Source organism: Pteropus alecto, unplaced genomic scaffold (genome assembly GCF_000325575.1).
Source record: "Pteropus alecto unplaced genomic scaffold, ASM32557v1 scaffold78, whole genome shotgun sequence".
NCBI classification, from domain to species: domain Eukaryota; kingdom Metazoa; phylum Chordata; class Mammalia; order Chiroptera; family Pteropodidae; genus Pteropus; species Pteropus alecto.
Window position 1 is genome coordinate 17700466 of NW_006443124.1, and position 20565 is coordinate 17721030.

At 49.9% G+C, this 20565-nt stretch overlaps 1 protein-coding gene across 4 annotated transcripts; it reads left to right on the forward strand.

Moving 5' to 3' along the window:
• The first annotated feature begins 6 nt into the window (after positions 1 to 6).
• Positions 7 to 20171, forward strand: RNF187 (ring finger protein 187). 4 transcript variants are annotated; one of them, XM_025040578.1, is made up of 7 exons: positions 7 to 79; positions 1331 to 1423; positions 1586 to 1807; positions 4233 to 4286; positions 5544 to 9877; positions 16124 to 16239; positions 17520 to 20171. In XM_025040578.1, exons 1-5 carry the CDS (start codon positions 17 to 19, stop codon positions 5544 to 5546), a joined length of 435 nt encoding a protein of 144 aa, XP_024896346.1. In that variant the 5' UTR covers positions 7 to 16; the 3' UTR covers positions 5547 to 9877; positions 16124 to 16239; positions 17520 to 20171. The 4 variants fall into 4 exon arrangements, with proteins under 4 accessions (XP_024896346.1, XP_024896347.1, XP_024896345.1 ...); XM_025040579.1 differs by lacking the exons at positions 4233 to 4286; positions 5544 to 9877; positions 16124 to 16239 and having other exon boundaries at positions 17520 to 18061; XM_025040577.1 differs by lacking the exons at positions 16124 to 16239; positions 17520 to 20171 and having other exon boundaries at positions 4233 to 10480.
• The last annotated feature ends 394 nt before the right edge of the window (positions 20172 to 20565 follow it).

Sequence of the window (20565 nt, forward strand, 5' to 3'; positions counted from 1 at the left end):
GTGTGCCGCCTGCCGCATGGCCGCGGGGCCCGAACCGCCGGAGTGGGAGCCCCGCTGGAGAAAGGCGCTGCGTGGCAAGGTGTGCGCGGGCGGCGCTTCTGTACGCTGCCTTCCTCTTCCTGACCCGAGTCCCAGTCCCTTTTCGGTGCCCTGAGCCTCCAAATCCCGCTGCCTGTCTTCCCCATCCTCTTCCAGACAGCACCCTATATCTTTCCTCACCCTTCGGACAACACCCGGTTCCCATACCCCTCCCGCCCCGGACTGTGCCCCAATCCCTCATCCCCGGAAGGCGTCTGTGGCCCTCCCCTCATCCCAGCTTTCCGTCTTTGGGCGGGCTGTCCTCTCCCACACGCGGTCTGCGTCCTGCTGCCGGCCCCGCCCCCATGCCTTGTCCCCTGGCGCCTCACTGCCCCTCCTCTGGGCATGACGTCACCTTGCGGCAGCCTCCACCCTCCCCGGCGAAGCCCCCAGCAAGAGTTTTTTCTATGAGGCTTTCTCTGGCAGCAAGCTTAGTGAGGTCGCTCAGACCCTCTCTGGTACCTGTAGCCTGTTTACATGAGTCTGGCAGATGAGGCTGTTAGCTCCTCTGTAGTCCAGGGTGCAGTGCTTAAACCTTTCTATCTTCTTACTTTCTCATTTCTTCTTAGCCCTCTGGGGTTCCCTCCACCTACTCAGTTCCAGTACCGTACCTGCACTGTATGTGGCATCTGACCCTGGGTGGAAACCCACCACCAACTGAAGAGCCGGGGACTCGCCCTTGTTTTTATTTATGACAGAATAGACAACCAGCCAGACTGGAGCTGGGCGCTTCTTTGCTATGGGCTCTTCCTGTGCGGTGGAGGATCCTCCCACCTACCTGGTCAGTGCACAACCAGTGCTGGGCAGGCCTTGGTTGTGGCTGTGTTCACCCCAAAGGGGCCACGGGCCGGTTTATCTGGGATTCCCAGAGTGACCCTGCTAGTGCCGTTCCTCCTGAAAAGTTGAGGTGTCTGTGCTTTTGGCAGATACCAACCTCCATTTCTGTGTTGGTGACGGTAACTCCAGTGACAACAGGGAACTCTCATGTTCAGTTACAAGGTTGAATTCTTAGCAAGAGTTTTTCTATGAGGCTTTCTCTGGCAGCAAGCTTAGTGAGGTCACTCAGACCCTCTCTGGTACCTGTAGCCTGTTTACATGAGTCTGGCAGGCCAGGACCTCTGGGTGAGGCCTTCTGGACAGTCATACTGTTAGTGGACTCTGTGGGGTACAGTGTTCCCTGGACTGGATTGGGGGGGCATGTCCCAGACCTTCAGGTGTGGCTGCCCACCTGGTAACCACTGTCTATCACCAGGAGAACAAGGGGTCCGTGGAGATCATGAGGAAAGATCTGAATGATGCACGGGACCTGCATGGCCAGGCCGAGTCTGCCGCTGCTGTGTGGAAGGTAAGTGGGGTCGGCCTGGGGTCCGCATGACTGAGGGGCTGGAGAGCTTTGGGAGGAAGCTGAGACCTTTGCAGCAAACCTACTCTAGGTGGTCAGTGTGGGCCTGGGGTCCTGGGTGTGGCTCGAGGACACAGGTGTCCTTCCCTGCTGCCTGTTCTGCAGGGACACGTGATGGATCGCAGGAAGAAGGCCCTGACTGACTACAAGAAGCTGCGGACCTTCTTTGTAGAGGAGGAGGAGCGCTTCTTGCAGGAGGCAGAGAAGGAGGAGGGGTCCCCTGAAGATGAGGATGCTGACCCTGCGGAGAGGTTCAGGTCTCTGCTGCAGGCCTTGTCGGACCTTGAGCGGAGACACCGCAACCTGGGCCTCAACATGCTGCTTCAGGTGGGCCCCCACCCCGCCCTGCAGGGCAGGTGCAGGAGTAGCTACTAGGAGAGGGCCTAAGGCCAGGCCCGGCCTCCTTTTGGGGCTAAAATTCATAAGACTCCCCAGCTTCCACGTTGAAGGTGATGTTTTGTAAGTGGGGGTTACACCTCAATACTGAAGTACTGGCCCCAGTCCTGGCATTCTGCAGGCAGGAGCTGGCCATGGGGTCCAGGAACACAGGGACCCCATGTGGGTGGTGGCCATCAGGTCCTTGTTGTGCATGTCCTCCTCAAACCCTCTGTCCGAGGCTTTGCCTAACCTTGAGGCTGTGGGTTCTTTGCACTCCCTCTAATCCTGAGCCAGAGCCCTGATTCTTCTCTGCTCTGTGCTGAGAGGTGTCATTTTGCTTCAGGAATGCTGGTCAGTCAGCTCTTGGTGGGTAGCATTTTAGGTGATGATTCTAGGGGTGGTGAATCTTCAGCCTTGGGGGATGTCTGGTTGTTAGGACTGGAGTGTTGGCTGCCTGGGTTCCAGGACAGCACTCCCTCCCTCCCTCTTCCTCTCCCTCCCTTCTTCCTTTCTCCTTTTTTCTCCCCTCCCCTTTCTCTCTTTCTCTGCAGTGACCCCTGGCAGAGGAAGCTGGCTCCACCCTGGCCCAGCCCCCAGCAGCTCCTTCATCTGCCTCCTTCAGGACCAGGGGGGGTCTCCATCTAGGTGTCGATGTGGGCTGCATACTGTAGGTGCCACCTTGGGTTGTCCCCTCTGCAGTGTCTTATCTTCTCTTTCCTCGGGTGTTCCTGTTTCCCAGGTGTACATGCTTCACCATGGAGTCCTAAAGTGGGGGGAGGTGGGATCAGTAATGAGATTGTGTCCTATCATGTTTCTTCATAAAGTTATCACTGACACTGAGTCTTGTCAAATCTACCTGGAGTCTCCATGACTGCTCTTAGCGACTGGGTTGTCCAGACCTGGTGCCCACCCTGTTTAAATGCCTGTAATGGGCTAATTGCACCGAGGCCCTCAGACCCCCGCCTGAGCATTAGGCATAGGAGTTAAGGTTAAATTTAGAGTGAGTGTCAAGGGAAAGGGGGGCCCAGGGTGCTTGGATGGGGAGGGTGGGCAGGCAGCTCAACTTGTCATTTCTGCTGGAGGCCTAGACAAGTGTGTCCCCCACAAATCACCCACAGCTCAAGGTCTATGAGCAGAAACGGCCCCCCGGGTCCTTGTGGGCCTGGGCAGTAAGCACCCCATGCACCTCACCTCGAGGCTCTGTCCCCCTTCACTTCCCCGTGTGTCCTGCCATGCTCACTTCTTCCTCCTCAGTCCCTCGCTGATCTGGGCATTTCTCCTGGGGTGGAGGAGCAGGGCATTGTGCTGTTAGTCTTGTCATGCTCCTGGCTTTCTTTGCTTCATAGTTTCTCTACTACATGAAGTTAGCAAAACCTATGACTTAGTGCCAGTGTCATCTTATAGATGAGTCCAAGCAACAAAATGTCACACAGTGACAAGATAAGAGATCCCAGTGTGTGGGCACAGATAGAAGTTCAATACTGCTGGGGCTGTAAGTAGCCCTAAACGAATGGCTTTGTGGTCAACGGGCCATTTCTGGATGGAACCTGTCAGACTTGGGTGCTTCTGGCCCTGTATTTCTGTGAATTTGGGGCTGGAGCTCTTGGAGCCTGGGACTGGGAGTTTGCTTGAGTCCCTCTGTCTCACCTAATGCCCCATGATGTGGGGCTTCTGCAGGTAGGAAGGGGCTCTGATGGCCCCCCCCCCCTCCATTTCTCACCTCCATCAAGTGACATCAGGGAGCTGCCCAGTTCCTTTCAGTTTGTGCCCCAGCTGCCTGCCTCCGTATGTGGAGACACCTGCCAGGGATCTGCCTATCCTTCCTCTCTTAGTTGGATACTTGGTTGCAGCCCTGGAAGGTACCCTGTGGTGCTGGTGCTGTGGTGAGACGGGAAGTGGGATGGGAGGTCTTGATGCTGTCATAGACTTGCTTTCTTTTTGATGGTGTTGGGGCGTCTATCCCACTCATACAGCCTGTGGAAAGGGTGACAGACAGAGGGGAAGCGGCCTGGTTATGTATCAGAATGAGGGACAGGGTTATCCCTTTGGCTGGTGAACCTAATCATCCTGACTCCTCAGATAAGGGGTAGCACTAGGGACATCCTCTGGCCCCATCCCCATTGTGATAGGCCTCAGAAGGGAGCTACCTGGCTTTTGTCCAGTAGACCGGGAACGCCTCTAGCACAGATGGCCTTGGGCTCCACAAGGCCTGGTAGTACCCTCACAGCCCTGAGTGTTAGTGGAGTGTGCTTTGTGATGGCCGATTACTCATTGGTGCATGTGGTCAGTGTCGAGATATAGTTTTTCTACTTGTTATCAGAGGTCAGTGAAAGGGTAACGGTAGCTGATACCTCTGGCCCACTTTTAATTTCAGATTCTTAGTCCAAGGAGAACAGAGACAAATGCCAAGGGTCGTTTCATACTCCTGGTAAGATGTTATTTCACACATTCTCGGGGTTGCTCACACCCTTGTCAATGGACACTTGTGTGTGGAGACACTGGTGAGCTGCTCTGGCTCTGGTGGGCGGTGGACTCAAACCTGGGTGATAGGGAGTGTGAGGACCCCGTGGGGCGTGGCCTGGTGCTACCCTCGGGGAGAGGGTCAAACTGTGGGAATCAGTCCAGTGGGAGTATAGGCCCAGTCCCCAAGCCTGGCCCTGTTTCCGACACCATATGCAAGTTCCAGGGTTTCCCAGAGCCCCCTGGAGCTTGGTAATTCGCTACACGTACTGCCAGAGCTCCGAGGGCCTGCCTTTTGCTTACGGTGACAGTGATGAGTTAATTTCAGCCAAAGGAAGAGGTGCACCAGGCAAAATCCAGAAAGAGTAGGAAAGCAGGAGCTGCTTTTGTCTCCTCCCTGTGGAGTCAGGATAGTGTGCTTTCCCAGTGTCGGCGAGTGACCATGCTTGTGGAACCTGGCCCGCCTGAAGGAGAGCTCCCCCAGCCTTTGTGTCCAGAGCTTCTATTGGGTCTATTGCAGTGGCATGACGACTCCCCATGTGGCTGACCCAGCCTCTGGCCCCTCAGGAGACCCAGGTGCATGACTCAGCCCCTACACCACATTGCATGGTCAGGCCCCCCAGTGTGGCCCATGCTCCAGGCACTCTCCTACCAGGCAGAGCACCGACTACACTGTGTGCCTGGTTACCCTGCAAATAACGGCTGTTCCATTTCTGGGTAGTGAGCACAGGATGGTTACCAAATCTTGTTTGCAGTGTCAAGAGATTGTCAGTGACCTGGTCCCCACTAGTGAGAAAGTAGAAAGGTGACTGTGGGGGCTGTCAGCACTGGGAGCTGTGCGGTGGGACTGGTCCTGTCACAAAATGTGCACACAGTCTGCCCTGACCAGATATGCAAGCCCAAGACAGCACAATGCCAGGGAGGCCGAGCTGCAGTCTTGTCCTAGAGGCGAGGGTGTGACTTTCAGGGAATGTCAGGCAGGTCACCGCAGACCTGCGGACTGATGCTCACCTTCTGGCCATTTATGGTAGGGTGTCACCCCAGAATTGCCCTGCCCTGTGGAAGTAGGGTCGTGGAACATGAGACCCACAGCAGTTTGACTAGAACTCTGCCATTGCTTTATTGCCACCATGGTCAGGCTGAGTCACCTGGTACTTGGGGTGGTTCCCATAGATGAGGTGGTCTGCCTTATTAAAAAAAAAAATGCCTCTTCTGCTCAACGAAGTGACCCAGGACCAGAGTAACAGAAGGACTGAGCAACAGAAGATAATTGTGGTGGCTTTTACTGAGACTTTAGGAATGCCTGCACATCAGGAAGAGCCCACGGCAGCTGGATTGAAGGGGCTGACAAACAGGTGAGGAGAGGAGCCGGAAGCCCAGGGAAAGGGTTAGATGCCTTAGTTTTTGGTGACAAGGGAAACAGGCCCACAGAATGACGGTTGTATCCCTGGAGGTGGGAGAGCTGCCTCCCTCACCACTCCCGCCCTGTGCCTCCTGGGTGCTGCAGCCCTGACTGCCAGATGTCATCCATCGTGGGGCATAATGACCAGGTACCAGAGGAGCCCACTCCTGGGCATTCCCAGGGACGCATGTGGGTGTATGCCATTGTTGAAGCGTGAGTGTGGGGCTGGGAGTGCTGGTGCCCCTCAGTGGGGAAAGTAGGAGGTCAAGTGGGGGTTAGAGGTCTTGGAGAATGCCCAGTGTTGGGGCACAGGAGCTGGACTTAGGGCAACATGGAGCCGGGGGTGGGGCTTGGTGCTGAGGGCACTGCTGAGACATGAAAGCAAGAAAGCATGAAACGGCACCATTTACCTAAAATTAAAATGCATGCATATGTAGCAATTCACAGTTGCAAGAATACTTCAAACTGACAAATGGAGCCTGTTTGTTGCCTAGAGTGTGTGTGGGTAGCGGAGTTTTGAATGGGATAACAAAACGGAGAGAACCAAGGAGACACAGGAAAGACGATGTGGAAGGGGAAGGGAGATGACTGGATCGTCCTGGGGCTGTCTTCAATTGGGACTTGCCTTAGGGAAGGAATTTGGGCTCCAGGGTGCTTAAATCACTTTGGATTTTATGTAATTAGTGGTTAACTAGTCCTGTAACTACCTCCCTATTGAATAAGCTGTGTGTGGAGTGTGAGAAGGGCCTTAGGTTTGGAACGTTAAGGCAGTGAGCGTCCTGGAAACAGTTGGGATGCTACAATTGACCAAGAAGGCTGGCCTCCCTCTAAGGCGCAAGCACCCTTATTGGATCTCAGCGGGTCTCCCTGGCCTCGTGACCTCATTCGGATTGCAGGTGCGCTTTCTTCTTCTCAGGACCCTTCTCCCTCCCACCCGATCTTTTCCTTCCTCCGGTGCAGGAGCATCAGCAGCAGTTGCCTGGAGGCCTCTGCCCTGGGCTTCCCCTGCGCACGCAGGTGTGCAGGGGGTGGAAGCCTCTGCTTTGTCTGGTAGTTTGAAGACGGGCCTCTGTGCCACCAGTGTTTCCTAGGGGATGGCTGGGCCCAGGGAGGGGGCAGGGGCCTTTGATTGATGAGGCAGCTGGGAAGACTGGGGCAGGGAGGTTCCACAGGGTCACCGGGGCAGAGGGGAGGAGGGTTGCACTGAGAAAACCCCACAGGGCGGGAGCTCCACCAGCCCCACCATCAGATCGAGTTCTCGACCAGACTGCCTCATTTCCTAGCGGGATACCTACTCAGTGTAGAGACTGGTGATTTAAATGACACAAAGACCCTGAGTTCCTTTTTTCTTCATAATGTTTTGGGCTTCTTGGGTTTATTAAAACTCCGTTTCTGAAGACGAATGTGGTAGTGAGCAACTTCTACAAGTATTTATAAAGCCACTTAGCAATGAAGATGCATCAGTTAAAACGTTGCCATCAATACAACCCGATTGAGTAGTAACTCAACCGGTCAGAATTAAACTGTCACAGGACAGTATCAATCTCTACTTCCGTTTTGCATAAATTAGAGTGGGCAGATTTAAAGAAAAACCGGGAAATGGTACACGTTGGTCATAGATAATCAAGATTTCACGTTTCCTGTTTGTCAAGAGACAAGATTGTTCTCTTGTAAAAGTTCTCAGTCCCCCCACACCTTGGTTCAGCCACCAAATTCGTTCTGTGACCAAAAAATGGTGTGTCTCCCTGTGCACAGGCCACCCCCCTCGTTGCCTTCGCCCGCAGACTTAATTCCTTTTAAAGCCTAGTCTCATGGCCAGGATCCAAACTCCACTACACCTCCTGAGACCCAGAGGGCTGCGGGCTATTCCTTAGCTCTTTGCCCGCTGCTTGGCAGAGCACAAGGCTGACCGTGCCTCTGCAGAGAGCCCGAGGCAGCGCCTGGCAGGTGCCTGATAGTAAGGTGACACTCGTGGGCGAGTCCAGCTGTCTTGGGCTTAATGTTTACTTGATGAAGACCCTGGAGGCTCCTCCCTGGTTGCAGTCCCAAGAGAGCACCGAGTGGGCCACCAGTATCGCAGGAAACCAAGCATGAATGGGGACCTGAGTAGTGTGGCCCAACAGAGCCACTCGTGCAGCTTTCCGTCCTCAGGGACAGTCATTTCTAAAGACCTGCGTTTGAACACGCTTGATGACAGCACTCAGCGCTGGGACACCTTGGCCCTATGCAAATGAGGTGACTTAACAAGTCTTGTCTGATTGGAGAAGCGGCAAGGCTCATCGCCTTGGAGCAACCAATAGGGCTCCTGGCTGCACAGCGCCTTTATCCTATTGGTGGACGCAGCACGCAGCAGTGCCCTCCCGGACTATAAAGGCCGGCTTTTTTTCCTGCTGGTCCTGGGCTCGGGAGTTTGGCTATTGTAAGCATCCCCGCTGAGTGAGCGTCCACCAGAAAATGCTATCATCCTGCGCCACCTACAGCTGGCCATCTGCAAGTACGAGGAGCTCGACAAGCTCTGGGCTGGGTGAGCATCGCACATGGCGGAGTCCTTCCTAATACCCAAGCCATGCTGCTGCAACACCAAAGATTCAGGGCTACAAACACGACCAGGAGAACTGCTGATATGTCTCTCCTCTCTCCCTCCCTCTTTCTCTCCTACTTGTCTCTGTGCAACTGAGGCCAGGTAGTGAGATACAGTTGGCACATGAGGTGGCAATGGCATTGGTTCTTAATTAGGAACAATATACGCATCACTGTTGGCGCACAGCAGACACTCTGGCCCCGGGCCAGGGCGGAAAGTTGTCCTATGCAATATTTCAGTGGGAGGTCGTGGACACGGATGGGCATATGGTATCAGCGGTAAGAATGGACTGCTGAGAGGTGCTTCGGCTCCTGCCCACAGGATGCCTTTGGTGACCTGGGTCCGTCTGTCAACTTCGGGCAGTTCCTGATTTTGCCAGGCTTCCCCTTCCTACTGGTTCACATAGGCTTTTCCTGTCGATGCTTGTAATGCCCCCATCTAGAATATAAATTCTATTAGCTCCTGGTGGGGTTCAGCACACACTACCCCCAAATAGCACGTTGGTATATTGAATACCTTAAGCCGAAGGAGTTTGAGGAAACGCCAGAAGCAGGAAGGTCACTGACCTCCCCCTACCTGGCCTCCCCTGAAACAGGGTCTGAACCGTTAAGTGAGAGGTGCCGATCCTACACCCAGAGAAAGGAGCACCGTTAGGTGTGAACGCAAAAAGGACGCCAAGGAGAGTCCTACCAGGCCTCACTAAGTTCCCCGTTCACCATTCTATCTCACACTTGACCTGTCACAGCCCTCCATGACTGCCCACTCTGCAAATACTCAGGCCTGACTCTGGGTCTGCATCTCCTCATGAGTCCCGTAAACCTTAAGTAACTTTGCAGGCTTTTTCTTGTTAATCTGACAGTTTAATTTTCAGACCCAGACCCCAGGAGAGTTGAGGAAAACCATTTCTTCCCTTAGGCCTTTTATCCCCACATCGTGTTGTAAACCACATAGTGGAGAACCCTAAAGAGGCAGACCTGACTGTGGTCTGAAGGAAGTCTGACACCAGTGACCCCAGAGGTAAGATCCCACAGAGTCAGTGGGCCCCATTGGGGGGAGGTAGGCAAAGCAAGGACAGACAAAGGTCAGGACAGAAAATGCATGAGCTTCTGGGATCATTTTTTGTGCAGAAGGGACACAACTACTTTTGGCAGGGCACAGAAACTGCTGTCCAGGTGACCCTTTGTACTGCTGAACTAGATTCCCTGTCACGTAAGGTCCAAGCTCTTCTGGGATTTCCCCCTGACTTGTGACCTGTGTTGGGAGGTCCTGAATTTGGACAGAGGCTGAGAGTCTGTAGGAGCCTGTTAGCTGGTGCTGGGAGTTCGCTCAGGGCGGGGGCGTTGGGGCAGCTCTCAAGCCTGTTAAAAAGCTGACTTTAAAAAGAACGAAGAGTTCTAGGCCTCGTTCCTCCTGCTTCCTACAGATTTCCTGGGCCCCTAATGCTTCAGCTGCTCCTGCTCTCTGGCCAGATGCCCCTTCCGCACCCGGTGGGTAGTACCTGGACCCAGAACTTTCTGAGAGGTTTATGTTGACCTGGCTATGTCTCAATTGTAGGCAGTCAGACTGTCCTGTGCGGGTAGGTTTTGGCTAATCTTTTTTTTTTTTCCCCCTTCCTTTTAATAGTTGCTCAATATTTTTTCTGCATGGTTTTTTTTTTTTTTAACCTAACTGCCACTGTTCCTGGTTTTGTATTCTGCATTTGTCTTCATCCTAGAATAACTAACACCGCCTTCCATGTAATTTGTAGGTCTCTGCTTCTAGAATGCTTTTGTAAATATTTACACTTTCCAAGAGCACTATGAAGTGACACCTTTGTAAATGTCCCCAAGCTAGTCTCTGGAGTATGGGATTGCCATAGTGTGTGCGCACGTGTGTGTATGTGTGTGTGTGTGTGTGTGTGTGTGTGTGTGTGTGTCTTTTAATTGAGCTGTAATTCATGTAACATAAAGTTAACCATTTAAAAATTGAACATATCAGTGGTATTTAGCACACTTGTAATGTTGTACAATACCACTTCTATCTCATTCCAAAACATTTTCATCACCCCAAAAGATGACCCTGAACCCATTAATAGTCACACCCCATTGCTCCTCCCCAAGCTCCAGGCAGCCAATAATCTGCTTTCTGTCTCTATGGATTTGTTTGTTGTGGACATTTGTATAAATGGGATTCATACACAGTGTGGCCTTTTGTTTCTGGCTTCTTGTACTTATTACAATGTTTTTGAATGTGTAGAGAGGGACAGATTCTTAACTCTGTCCTCTTAGGGTTTCTGGCTGAGCCTGAGAGTTAAATCAGCAGAAGACAGATTAACAAGAGGAAAGCACATAGATTTTTACACAAACATGGGGCCCTCATAAGGAAATGAAGACCCACAGAACTGTCGAAACCAAAATGCTTTTATAGAAGTTTGAATAAAGAGAGGCCGTTGTTGAAAAGTAACTAAAACACATGTGGAGGCTAAAGGAAGATAAGAATTATGTTACCAAGGTGTGTCTGGACTTAATCCTCTTCTATCTTTATCTCCCATACTTGATGAAAAGAACATTTCTTTTCTGTGGGTGCAGAGCAGTTATCTCTTACACGGGAGTTTCACCTCCTGTTTTCAGGAAGAAAAGGAGCTATCAGGATGTGTTGCATTTGCAGCTTTTTCAATGTCTTCAGCTCAAAATCATCTTTGTGCAGTTGTCATATTGTGGGTTGCTGCCTGCTCCTGACTGTAGAGCTTTGCTTGTGTTTCTGAGCATCCAAGGCCCCTTTATGACTCCCGTTAGACCAGTTCTCCACACAGCAGTTACTTGTGCCTTTGTTGTCTTGCTCATTATTTCCGTGTCTTTTGCTTGACTCCTGCTGGAAAGTGAGACCTATGAGAGCAGGGACACTGTGTCTCCCCTGGAGTCCCTCCTAGGACAGAGCTTGGTGTGCCATTGGGGCCGATAAATACTTGTGGGAGGGAGAGCTGCATTTCATCACCACTGTGAGCTCATTGAAGGCAGGAGCTCTGTCTTTATTATTCACTCCTTTATCCCTGGTGCCTAACCTGGTGCTGTGGTCTGAATATTTGTGTCACCAAAATTCATATGCTGAATCCTAATCCTCACTATGATTATGAGGGAGTTTTCGAGAGGTGATTAGGCCTTGAGGGTGGAGCCCCAGGAATGGGATTAGTGCCTTTATAAATGAGACCCCAGAAAGCACCCTTGTCCTTTCTGTCATGTGAGGGCACTGACAGAAGATGTCATTCATGAACCAAGAAGCGGTTTCTCACTAGACACTGAAGCTGCTGGCACCTTGACTTTGGACTTCCAGCCTCCAGAACTGTGAGAAATACTTGTCTGTTGTTTATAAGCCTCCCATCCATGGTACTTTTGTTATTGTGCCCTAACGGAGTAAGACACACAGTGATGAACAAACCTTTATTGAATACATGAGTACATTTTCTGGAAGTGATGGAGGAACAAAAGAACAAAGGGAGGGATGGTTAAATTTGCATTGGGCATGTGGAGCATCCCAGAGGCAACATGGAAATAGAATTGAGTGGTGTTGAGACTGGGTAAGAAATGTGCTGTGTCCCAGGAGCTGAGCACCTGACCTTCTCTGAGGGTTAATGTTGTATGTCCATTTGACTGGGCCATGGGGAGCCCACATATAGTCAAACACTATTCTGGGTGTGTTTGTGAGAGTGCTTCTGGATGAGATGAAGATTTAACTCATAAACACTGCAGCCAAGCAGAGCTCTCAGAGGGAGCTTTGGGAACCAAGGGGCCTCCAGCCTGGTCCAAGTACAGCAGATTGGGTGGGCCTCATCCAATTTGTTGAAGGCCTGCCTGGAACAAAAAAGTAGTGGAAGGGAGAACTCTCTCTGTGTTACTTGCTCTGAACTGAAACACTGGGCTTCTCTTGCACTATGACTCAGACTGGAACTTTCACTACCAGCTCTCCTAGGTCTTCAGCTCACTGATGATAGATCTTGGGACTTCTCAGCCTTACATTATTATTTCCTTTGTCTCTGTTGGGAAAGAAAAAGTTTCTTTGATCCTGTTATGTTCAGTGACTGGTGGTGTGTGAACTAAACCAACAAAAGACATTTTAGCAAGATAAAAGGTAGAGTTTATGTCATGTGCAACACACATACACGCAGGAGGGCGTGAGTAGCTCAGAGGGGTGGTTAGAATTTGGGGTTTAAGTACCTAACTTAGTGGGGGAAAGGAAGAGAGAAGAAAAGGCTTTTATGGGATGAACAAAACGTTTCTTTAGGTCAGATGTGAGTTTATAGGAGAACTGATATGAGATGAGAATGTTTGTGATAGTGCTTAACCTCACAGATGGAGTAGTCTTTTTGTCTCTTCAGGGCTCTGACACTCATAAAGCTGATTATCCTCAAGCAGCAGTCCCCTCATAAACAGTGCAGCCAAGCAGAGCTCTCAGAGGGAGCTTTGGGAACCAAGGGGCCTCCAGCCTGGCCCCAGGAGGTGGCTCACGTTGCTGGGGCTGCCCTCACTCTCTGATGCCATAAGCTCACTGAGAGTGTTCCTAGTCCTGGTTTCATTTCTGCAATTCATTCATTCCTCTGTATTCCACATGGGGGTGTGACATAAACACTGATCAGTGAATGACTGACACCCTTCCCAAGCACTGTTCATCCTGGTACCACTTGGGAGGTTGTCCTGAGGTTAGAGAGAACCTTGTGGAGAGAACGTCTCTGTCTGCATGCTTTCTCCATGTGGCAGTATTGCCACCGTTCTGGTTTCATCCTGACCAGGCCAGATCCAGGTTTGTCTTGGGCCGTGTGCTGAGTATCCTGTGCTAATGTTTTCATTAGACTGAGGTAGAGCCCTTAAACCTACTTGCTGGCTCATTTTGGGGTCATAGATTACCCCCTGGCCCATAGGGTAATGGGATCCGGTTTGGGTTGTGCAAAGGGCAGTCTGCTGCCCTCTGGTTCCTGGAGACAGATTAGCGTCTGCTTGGGAAATGGCCCCTCACATCCCACATCCACAGGGACAGGTGTCCTCAGGCTGCTGCTCACTCAAGGCCCTCACTCCAGGCTCTTTAAGGACCTGCCTGAGGCAGGCTCACGTGTTCAGGTGACCTGCCTTCTGTAGAGCGAGCCATCTGCTCTTCCCTGCAACAGCAGGAAGCCCTGTGTGTTTGGGTGTGAGTCCATCGCCTGCTCAACTTAACCATAAACAGAGCAGGTATCTCCATTCCCACCCGAGATATGGAATCTATATCTATATCTAATCCTATATGGAGAAAATCTTTCTGTATGTAATTTATGTATAAAGAGAATACATATAGAATTTATTGTAGAGAATTTTTGTATATAGAATTAGATTTTATATATATTATATATATGGAGAGATTTATATATGCATACATATATATTACATGGGGAGAGTTTTTGTATATATGGAAAATTTATATAGAGAGAATTTATGTGCAGATAAATTAGAGAATTAGAATTTACACATATATGAAGAGAATTTTTACATATGAAGATTTAACTCATAAACACTGCAGCCAAGCAGAGCTCTCAGAGGGAGCTTTGGGAACCAAGGGGCCTCCAGCCTGGTCCAAGTACAGCAGATTGGGTGGGCCTCATCCAATTTGTTGAAGGCCTGCCTGGAACAAAAAAGTAGTGGAAGGGAGAACTCTCTCTGTGTTACTTGCTCTGAACTGAAACACTGGGCTTCTCTTGCACTATGACTCAGACTGGAACTTTCACTACCAGCTCTCCTAGGTCTTCAGCTCACTGATGATAGATCTTGGGACTTCTCAGCCTTACATTATTATTTCCTTTGTCTCTGTTGGGAAAGAAAAAGTTTCTTTGATCCTGTTATGTTCAGTGACTGGTGGTGTGTGAACTAAACCAACAAAAGACATTTTAGCAAGATAAAAGGTAGAGTTTATGTCATGTGCAACACACATACACGCAGGAGGGCGTGAGTAGCTCAGAGGGGTGGTTAGAATTTGGGGTTTAAGTACCTAACTTAGTGGGGGAAAGGAAGAGAGAAGAAAAGGCTTTTATGGGATGAACAAAACGTTTCTTTAGGTCAGATGTGAGTTTATAGGAGAACTGATATGAGATGAGAATGTTTGTGATAGTGCTTAACCTCACAGATGGAAGTAGTCTTTTGTCTCTTCAGGGCTCTGACACTCATAAAGCTGATTATCCTCAAGCAGCAGTCCCCTCATAAACAGTGCAGCCAAGCAGAGCTCTCAGAGGGAGCTTTGGGAACCAAGGGGCCTCCAGCCTGGCCCCAGGAGGTGGCTCACGTTGCTGGGGCTGCCCTCACTCTCTGATGCCATAAGCTCACTGAGAGTGTTCCTAGTCCTGGTTTCATTTCTGCAATTCATTCATTCCTCTGTATTCCACATGGGGGTGTGACATAAACACTGATCAGTGAATGACTGACACCCTTCCCAAGCACTGTTCATCCTGGTACCACTTGGGAGGTTGTCCTGAGGTTAGAGAGAACCTTGTGGAGAGAACGTCTCTGTCTGCATGCTTTCTCCATGTGGCAGTATTGCCACCGTTCTGGTTTCATCCTGACCAGGCCAGATCCAGGTTTGTCTTGGGCCGTGTGCTGAGTATCCTGTGCTAATGTTTTCATTAGACTGAGGTAGAGCCCTTAAACCTACTTGCTGGCTCATTTTGGGGTCATAGATTACCCCCTGGCCCATAGGGTAATGGGATCCGGTTTGGGTTGTGCAAAGGGCAGTCTGCTGCCCTCTGGTTCCTGGAGACAGATTAGCGTCTGCTTGGGAAATGGCCCCTCACATCCCACATCCACAGGGACAGGTGTCCTCAGGCTGCTGCTCACTCAAGGCCCTCACTCCAGGCTCTTTAAGGACCTGCCTGAGGCAGGCTCACGTGTTCAGGTGACCTGCCTTCTGTAGAGCGAGCCATCTGCTCTTCCCTGCAACAGCAGGAAGCCCTGTGTGTTTGGGTGTGAGTCCATCGCCTGCTCAACTTAACCATAAACAGAGCAGGTATCTCCATTCCCACCCGAGATATGGAATCTATATCTATATCTAATCCTATATGGAGAAAATCTTTCTGTATGTAATTTATGTATAAAGAGAATACATATAGAATTTATTGTAGAGAATTTTTGTATATAGAATTAGATTTTATATATATTATATATATGGAGAGATTTATATATGCATACATATATATTACATGGGGAGAGTTTTTGTATATATGGAAAATTTATATAGAGAGAATTTATGTGCAGATAAATTAGAGAATTAGAATTTACACATATATGAAGAGAATTTTTACATAGAGAATTTATACAGAGAATTTACATATATAGTTTATATATAAAATATATCTTGTGAATATATAAAAATATATACATTAAGATATATATACCAGTTGAGAAATATTGTCTTGGTCCATTTGGGCTGCGAAAAGAGCACCACAGATTGGGAGGCTTGTAAACATTTATTTTTCATAGTTTTGGAGGCAGGAAGCCCAAGATCAGGCATGGTCGGGTTCTGATGAGAGCTATTTTTTAGGACATTCTCGCTGTGTCTTCATGTAGGGCAAGAGGTGAGGACTCTCTGTGAAGTCTTTTTTGTAAGGCACGAACTCCATTCCTGAGGTCCTGACTTCATGATCTAATCTCCTACCAAGGCCCCCTCTACCATCACCCTGAGGTTAGTTTTTAACAGACTAACCTCAGGGTGATGGTAGTTTTTAACAGACTAACATTTTGGGAGGACACCAACATTGTCTTTTATTTATATATATGTCTTGAAAGATCCATTACTCAGAGGGGGTTTCACTGTTGCTACTCACCACCACCAGCAGGTGTGAGAGTGAAAACAGGAAAAGTGACCGCAAATTACTGGAACAGAGCTAGCACTAAGGAAATGGCGAGCATTCCCTGAGCACCTGGATCTGCAGGATGAACCAGAGCTGCAGTAAGTGAGCGCAATGAATGGCAGGGGAGCCTCCTTCACTCTCACAACTGCCACACTGAGCACTGCTGACACCAGATGTCACCAAGTGATTCCCTGTGCCACCAACAGGGTGTCCTACAGTTCAGTTCATTCTGACACGAACCAGAGTTGGCACAGATCTCAGTCTCACGTGAACACCCCTACTTCAGAGGCCAATTGCAAGGAGCAGGGCTCAGCTTCTGACTAGCTGCAAGTCAGAGTCCCATGACCCCTTCTTTAGCTTCCATCTTTTGCTAGAACAGCGCATGCAGCTCAGGGAAACACATTTACTGGGTTATCATGTAATGAAGGACGTGATACAGGATGCAGGTGAACAGCTAGATGAAGGTGAGTCTCAGGGTTCCCAGAGCCAAACCTTCTGTCCTCATGGGGTTGGGGTGTGTCACCCTCCTGACATGTAGGTGTGTTCACAAGCCCAGAAGCCTCTGGACACTTTACTGCTGGGATTTATGGAGGCTTCCTCACGTGTGTGTGATCAGTCACTAACTCCATTTCTGGCCCCCTCCCCTCTCAGGAGGCTGGGAGTGGGGCCAAAAGTTCCAGGCTTCTACTTATGGCTGGTCTTTCTGGTGACCAGCCCTCATCCAGGAGCCCACCAGGGTCCTTCATTGGAATAAAAGATGTTCCTATCACTTGGGATATTTCAAGCAATCTAGGAGCTCAGTGTCAGAAGCTCCAAAAACCCAGGATATTGCAAGGGACTTAGGAGCCCTGTGCCAGGAATGGGAGGGCTGAGACCAATATATATATTTCTCATTAATTCCCAACAAAGAAGAAAGGAAAAGGGAAGGTCCCAGAAGGAATGCTATTGCAGGAAAACCTTGTGTGCTCTTGGATCTCTAGAACAAGTCCCTGAAATTGAGGTTCATCTAGGCACAAAAATCCCAGATACTGTACCAGGCAGAAATTCAGTGGCTGTGAAGAAAGAGACACAGGCTGGCCTTGTGCTACAGAGATGGCATCTTTTAATTCTGTTTGCGTGACTATTACATGCTGGTCCCTGTGCCAAGGGTTCCCTAAGCCCCATGGAGTTTAAAATCAGAGCAACAAAGACAAGTGCCCCAGGGACTGTCCTTACCCAGGCCGGTCTGTGCAGGTAACGTGAGACCATGTGGGTAGAGGGGGATGTTACCCAGGGCCCCCCCAGAGGCCTCAGCACCAAGACTTTGAGTATATGTTTCTCAATCAAGCATTTGAATGTACATGTTGGCTATAAACTGACTTCTAATTTCCAAACCTAGATGGACTTAAGTCGCTGCTCTGATGGCTGAATGACATGTACCTGACTAGAAAAGCAACTCAAGAGTGTGTTAGTCAAGGCTCTGCTGAGAAACAGAAACAGAAGGGATGCATATACACACCAAGGCTGCTGGAGGCGGAGGCCTTCTTCCTGGGTGACTTCAGTCTTCACTCCTAAGGCCTTCAGCTGATTGGGTGAGGCCAACACACACTGTGGAGAGTAATCTGCTTTATTCAAAGTCTACTGAGTTAACTGTTAATCTTGCCTAAAAAAATAAACCTTCCCAGCAACTACTGGACTGATATTTGACCAAATAGCTAGGCACTGTGGCCTGGCTCAGCTGACACGTAAAATTAACTGTCACAAGGACTGAAAACTTAACAGGTTGAAAAGTCTCAGTATCCAGAAAGCTGGGAAAGGAGAGGAGACAAGGGGGCTCCAGGGTCTCTTTGCCAAGGCTTCATGGTCAACAGGGTCTATTGTTTTCCCATTAAAACGAATATTAAAAAGTAAATAAAAAATTAAAAAAAGGAAATAGCAAGATTTAGAATCTGAGAGATGTGGCATGACAGACATCACCCTAGACCAGGAGCCCAGAGCCGGGCTGGATGCTGGTCTTCCACGGGGTGCCCAGCCCTGGCGCATTCCTGGATGAGGTTGGTCCAAACAGAGTGGTGCCAGAGCCTCTTCCAGGTGCCTGTCCCATGTGCCTGTCTACCAGACCCTGCCCTGTAGGCCAGGCAGGGAGGGTGAGACCTTGGTGTGGAATCGCAGTGACAGTGGGCCAGGCTTCCATGGGGAGCCACAGGGCTGCAGTAAGTCTGGAGTAGCTTTATCCTGGGGCTGGCTCTCCACTTCCCTTCTCTACAGGGCCCTGTAGGAACACCTTCATTGATGGATATGTGGGGACATGCATGGAGAGATGCAAAATCTGCCCAGTCCCCACCCCACCCCACCCCAGACTCCCTTCATCCCAGCCTCCAACCCCTATCCTTTCATACTTAGCCTCACCTGAGCTGCTCCTGCAGTTTCCATAGACACCCATCTATGCCCAGACTCCTGCCACCCAGGACACCGCCCAACCCCCCCATGTCCACCGACTACTGCCTACCTGACCTCCAAGGAGTGGCCGGAGCCCCAGCCCTGGCCCAGGCTACCCCATAACCTCCCCTCACTGAGTCCCAGCGCACACCAACCACATTGCTCACCTTGCCATCGACTGCCCGTGGCTTACTCTTGTCCTACCGTGGCCGCCCTTTTCACCTTTGGACCTCCCATCTGTCTAGCTGGGAAGGCCGGAGAGGTCCGAGAGGGGGCGGTGGGTGCTGTGCACCTACAAAGAGGCACAGAGAAGACGTGGCAGAGGCAGGTGTGCAGCCTTCTCAGACGCTTTTCCGGTTAGAGGGGACAACCCTACCAAGGAGACCTTCTGGTCCCAGCTTAAGTTTACAGAGGGGCATTTGGTTTCTTTATCCTCGGAGCCTGCCAGAGTTACCAGAAGCAGCAATAACGTCAGGAGAGGCTCCAAGATTTTTAAACAGTTAAGTTTGATTAGCAGCCAAGGCAGTGGGGACAAGCAGATTTTGTCATAGGTTCAGGCACCGGGAACAACTCCTGTTGGCCTAGCTGAGATCTGATGGAAGCCCAAGCCCTCCTGAGTCACTTCCTCTCTGCTCTACTCCTTCTGGCTGACTTTGGGGTTACCTCCTTAAGGTATGTCTGTGCCCAGGTGCCATTAGCAAGGCCTTCCCTGGCCTCCCCACTGAAAACCCCACCTTCCTGTGCTCCTTTCCCTTCCACTCTGTGCATTTTTATGGCACTTACCACCACCTACTGCTTTACTTATGGACAAATTTAATTCCATTACTGAAATTCCCACCTATAGAATAAGGTCAGGGCTTTAAAAATGAAAAACAAATTTTTTTGGTGTGTTTTGTTTGCTGCTGTGCCCCTGGTGCCTACCACATCAAAGATGCTTAATTCATAAAAAAAAGGAAATGTCACAGCCTTAAGGCAATATTGAGAAAACCCACTTAGTTTATAGATGAGGAAGTGAAGGTCCAGAAAGATGGAGGGACTTTCTTGAAGTCACAAACTCCAGGTCAGCTCAGGACTCATGTTTATTGACCCTGGTGGCCTTGTTGAGCTAGGAGCTACTTCGCATGAGCAGGAGAGCCAGCCTCTGTGGGAACATAACGCCTGCACGTCTTTGGCCATGCCCAGGGCCCAGACCCATCACCCTCTCCATCGAACTCCTAGGTCTTGGTGAAAGTGGGAACAGTGTTAAAAACTTTACTGGGTTGGTGTGTGTGAAGCTGCCTTTGGAATGACCAGAGTATGATGTTGCAGGATGTGGCTTTAGACCCGGGGAATTAAACACCCAAGGGCTGAAACACTAGAGGTGAGATTTCCAGCATCTTACTTTCATGGGAGGGACTGGAGATGGAGCTACAGGCTAAAGTACTGCAAGGGAGAACCATGAAATTGGTTTGCTTTCTCACTAAGGACAAAAAGGCAGTGTTCTCGAATATATTAGATTCACACCTAGATGAGCTAACTTTCATAGATGAGCTAACTTTCTGGTGCCTTGTCAGCAAGTTTCATGGATAATCCTTAGTGCTAAGGAAAATAAAATTGTTCCCAAACTACGAAATGGGCAAACTGTCTTTTGTAACTTGTTTCTAAGCTTGATAAGACTCAGTGGCTTTTCCTGCATGCTCAGCCACCCTGCTCGAGGACAGCAGTGTTCTCCCAGGCTTGCTGGGCTGAAAAGCAGCTGAGGACCAGTTGATGGCCTTAGAGGCAACACGTACACACATTTCAATTTATATTTTTGCATGTAATTATTTTCTTGGTGACGAGCCAACACTTGCGGCTTCTTAAAATACCTTGCTCCAGGCTAGCTCCTGATAACTGATTAGAATAAGCTTTTTTTTTTTTATCGCCCACACAACAAAACTGCCATTCTGATCTGATTTGGTACTTCCTATTTTTTCAGTTGGCAGCTATTGTAAGCATTCTGTTTCTTAACTCTATCTCCTGTCTAT